The sequence below is a fragment of the Tupaia chinensis genome, unplaced genomic scaffold, assembly GCF_000334495.1.
Source record: "Tupaia chinensis unplaced genomic scaffold, TupChi_1.0 Scaffold000161_1, whole genome shotgun sequence".
Lineage (NCBI taxonomy): Eukaryota > Metazoa > Chordata > Mammalia > Scandentia > Tupaiidae > Tupaia > Tupaia belangeri.
In genome coordinates, this window is record NW_006159632.1 from 3218327 (window position 1) to 3222549 (window position 4223).

A 4223-nucleotide genomic window follows, 5' to 3' on the forward strand; every position below is an offset into this window, starting at 1 on the left:
TCCCCCGGCCCGTTTCACCCGACGCTGACTGGAGTTCGCACCGAGTGCGAGAGCAGCAGGGAGGGGCAGCGTGCAACGGCTTAGCTCCGCGGCGTTTAGAGGAACGACCACAGGGGACGGTGCGTGGCTCTCCCGTGGACCTTGAGCACAAGCCCGGTCCCAACCACGGTCCCAGTGCAGAGCAAAGGCAGGCCAGGGAAGCACAGCGCAACGCAGGCCCCATGTTCGGGGCTGCTCGAGGCACTTCGCTTGACAGCTTTCTGAACAGGAGTGGGGTGGAATCAAGGAATGATGATAACACCTGCTTTTTTTGATCATCCAAAGAAGTTGGCCAGAGTTTAGCAGAACAGCTCCGGGAAAGAGCTTACCGGAGTCCTCCACGGAGGCCCTGCTCATTCCTCTGAGTGTTCATGGGAAATCATGAGGCATCACCTTATGGCCTGATTTGGCTCCTTCGGACTTCTTTTTGTTTCCTAATCTGAAAAACCTCTTCTTTTTTTTTTTTTTTGGAGAGGTTTTTGCTATAGGGCGCATGCGCTCACCAGAAAGACAGAGAGAGACGAAGAGACAGAAAGCAAGAAATCATCCTCCAGGGGTGATGACCACACCGCAATCCCTCTTCCTCCATTCTCCTCTCGGGATCTTGGGCACGCACGTACACGTGCCCGGCGTGAGTTTAAGCCACCAGGTCCGGGACTCGAACTGCGGTCAACTACACGGGAGTCCAGAGACATAGCCATTATACCATTTGTTGAACTTTAATCTGAAAACATCTCTAGAGGGCACCCCTTTTCTTGGGATAAGAATGTGAGAGAGCACACTGGCATGCTTCCATCCTAGGGACCCTCAGTTCTTTAGGGCTGGCTGCTTCTCCCTGGCCTGCAGAGAACCACCCTCCCTCGGCCTCCCGCATGGCTGCCTGCTGCTCCCACACCTCTGACCACTGGCTCTCCAGGCTCGGTCCTGGGACCTCTGCTTTTCTTAGGGGATGCTCACTCCCTAGGGAATCTGGGCCAACCTCAGGGCTTCGAATATCTTCTCACCTGCAGAGCCCGAGACTCACACCTGACCCGGTTCACTTTCTCTTCCATCCAAACTGTGCCAGTGCCACCCTGCTTCGTGTAAACCCGACCACAGCTCCCAGAGTCCTTGGTCCTGGTGAGAGTCATGGATCGGAGGCCCTCGGGACCTGAGAGCTCCAACAGGTCCCTCATCCCTCCTTCCCTGCTGTTCTGCGCTCTTCTTTTCTCTCTCTTTTTTAGTGTTTGCTATAGTGTGCATGCGCTCACCAGAAAGAGACTGAGAGAGAGGGGAAAGTGAGAAAGCACCTCCCAGGGAGGACGACCACGCTGTAATCCCATCGCCCTCGTTCTCATCTAAAGGTTTTGGGCACACATGCTCGTGCACCCTGCATGATTCCCAAGCCACTGGGTCCAGGACTCGAATCACTCTGTCAGCCATATGGAATCTAACCTTAACACCACGTATGGGCCCTATTTCCTCTTTTAAAAAAGAGAAAGAAATAAAAAGGCAGAACACTATGAGCAATACTACAAAAAGAAATGAGTTCCAGCTCACAACAATTTTTCTCTCTTCTCTGAAGCTTGTCAAACTAGCCACTGTCAGGCTGGCTGGTGGCATGGTGGTTAAGGCGGCTGGATCCCATCTGGTTGACTGTGGCATTCGAGTCCGGCCTGCAGGCTTCAAAAACCAGCCAGGTGCATGTGCGCCCACAATCTTGAAAGGAGGGAGAGATGGAGAAGGGATTGCAGTGTGACTGTCCCCCGTGGAGAGGTGCTATCTCTCCTCTCTGTGTCTCTGTCCAGTGAGCAGAAGTCCCTCTGACAGAGGGACTCTGCTTACTCTGCATAGATGAACTTAAGTGCTTTTCTGCTTATTTTGCATCTCAGGAGTTAAAGGCGGAGCCTATTTTTACAGTAAAAATGATGTCCTCAAACTAGCTAATTTGGCTCAATTATCAGTTTGTCGCTCTTAGTCAGAATGGACCCACTGGGGCCAGCAGGTGGCATGGTGGTTGAGGCGCTGGAGTCCCACATGGCCAACCATGTTTCAAGTCCCGGACCTGGTGGCTTGCTTTCTCATTCTCTCTCTCTCGTTGGGGAGTATGTGTGTCCTATAGCAAAATTAAAATAATAATAATGATAAATAAAAATAAATAAATGGTTCTAAAAAAATTCAAAAGGGACTCGGTGCATCATCACAGCATATCGGCTATTATATCCACACAGGCATTCTCTCACAAGACGATGAAACTCAAGATTGATTAAAAAGATGAAAGGTACCCTGTCAGTACTCAGTCATTCTTTTGGAAAATTTGGACATAAACAATCATGGGCTCAGTTACATGAGTAGTCTACAGAGTGAAAATAAAATTCAATATTGATTTTTAACATCTTGTTTACATTATCGCTCATTCCTACCACCACACGCAAGTGACCAGCAAGGTCAGACAAAAGGTTCTGTAACAGCGTTTGCCACAGCGGAAGTCTGAACAAGAACTTGGAGCCTCATCTCCAGGAGGGCTCTGAAGTAGGGGCGTCCGTTCCCCACACCAATAGGACAGGCCAGCAGGGAGGAGGCCACGTGCTAAGCACCCCGATCTGCACATTGTAGGCCCTCTTCCAGTTGTCATTTTATAGCAATTAAAGAACTGGAATAAAGGCCACAAGGCAGCATGTATTTGGCTGCCCAAGAAAGTCTTTTCCAGAGAGCAACAATTTAAAGCAAAGAGAACTTTGTCTGAGAATGACAGAAATTAAAATGCTCCAGGAAGTTTATGTGGGGACAGAGTTTTTGATGCTTAAACATAGCTGGACTATGTACTGTCAGATTATTTATAATTTCCATGATGAAAATGCGATGCTACAAATTTCCAAGTAAATGTCAGTACCAAAGAGTTCTGAATAGGGAAGAAATCTGCCCACACAGAACCGAGGCCTCATTTCTTCTGGCCACTGTCCCTCTGCACTCGGAGCAGGCGGGTCCCCACAGGCCGCCTGCCAGCAGGTTCTACAGGCTAAAGGCAGGCGCTGGTGGCAGGCCAGGGCCAGTTCTGGCTGCATCCTTTGCCTTTTGCGAGACAGTTCATCTCAGGCTGGGAGATGACCTTCCGAATTCTAGAACCAACCTCCCATGGCAATTCTACTAGCTCTCCTCCCCACATCGGACAGGATTCCCGAAGGTCACTGATCAGTTCTGTCCGGACATCTGGACCGCCCACCTGGTTTAGGAACACAGTAAGTGATCCAGGCCAGGTCTCTGGGGTTTCAGGTACCTGTGCGCGCTTGTTCTTAACCCAGAGGGGTGGAACAGGGCTACCTGTAGCTTCTTTCCTGGAGACTAAGCCCCAGCCAATAACGAAACCGTATTTCATGGGCAGAGAGATCGGAGAAAGCCTTTGGAAAAGTCAAAAGACACGAGGGGTGTGTGTGTGTGTGTGTGTGTGTGTGTGTGTGTGTGTGTGTAGCGGGAGGAGGGCAACCGCGATGCACCTGTTAGGCTAAGGAAAGGGGAATCCGACAAGGGCCCGCAGAGTCCGCGTTTTGCAAAGTCTGGCCGCATGAACTACCCACGGTCCCTACAGGCTGAGCCGCCCGGGGTTGCCAGCGTGTCCAGATACTTCACAGATGTTTAACCTCCGAAGTAGACCGGTTCACCCTTGAAAAATGGCACCCACGGCAACAAGTGAGGGCAAGGGTGTCGCCTGCCCAGAGCAAAATCCCAGGCGCTAGCGGTCCCTTGGCACCCTGCGAGGCGGGAGCCTGCGATGCCGCCGGCGCCTCGCGGTGACCCCGCCCACCTCGCCGGGCCCGGGGCCCCCCAGAGCCTGCGCAGGCTGGCACCCAGGCGGCGCGCGCCTCTCCCCCGCCCACTTACTGTTGCCGGACTTGAGGTCGCGGTGCAGGATGGGCACGGCCGCCTCCTCGTGCAGGTAGAGCATGCCCCGCGCAATCTGCACGGCCCAGTTGACCAGCACGTGCGGGGGGATGCGGCGTGCACGGCGCAGGCCGGGCGCGCGTGGGTCGGGGGCGGCGTTGGCTGCGGCCAGCGCGCGGTTGAGCGCTCCGCCGCGGGCGAACTCGAGCACCAGGCAGAGGTGCGGCGGCTGCAGGCACACGCCGCGCAGTTCGATGATGTTGGGGTGCCGCAGCATGGCGAAGAGCCGCGCCTCCCGCCACACGCTCTCCGCTGTTGCCCGCGCC

General features: G+C 53.7%; 1 protein-coding gene across 1 annotated transcript in view; it reads right to left on the reverse strand.

The window, feature by feature from the left end:
• MAP3K21 (mitogen-activated protein kinase kinase kinase 21) overlaps positions 1-4211 on the reverse strand; it is a 38640-nt gene extending 34429 nt beyond the window's left edge. The window contains exon 1 of the mRNA XM_014586816.1: positions 3898-4211. Within this exon, the coding sequence (XP_014442302.1) occupies positions 3898-4174 (277 nt within the window). The 5' untranslated portion in view covers positions 4175-4211. The remainder of the gene's footprint in view (positions 1-3897) is intronic.
• Positions 4212-4223: the final 12 nt, after the last annotated feature.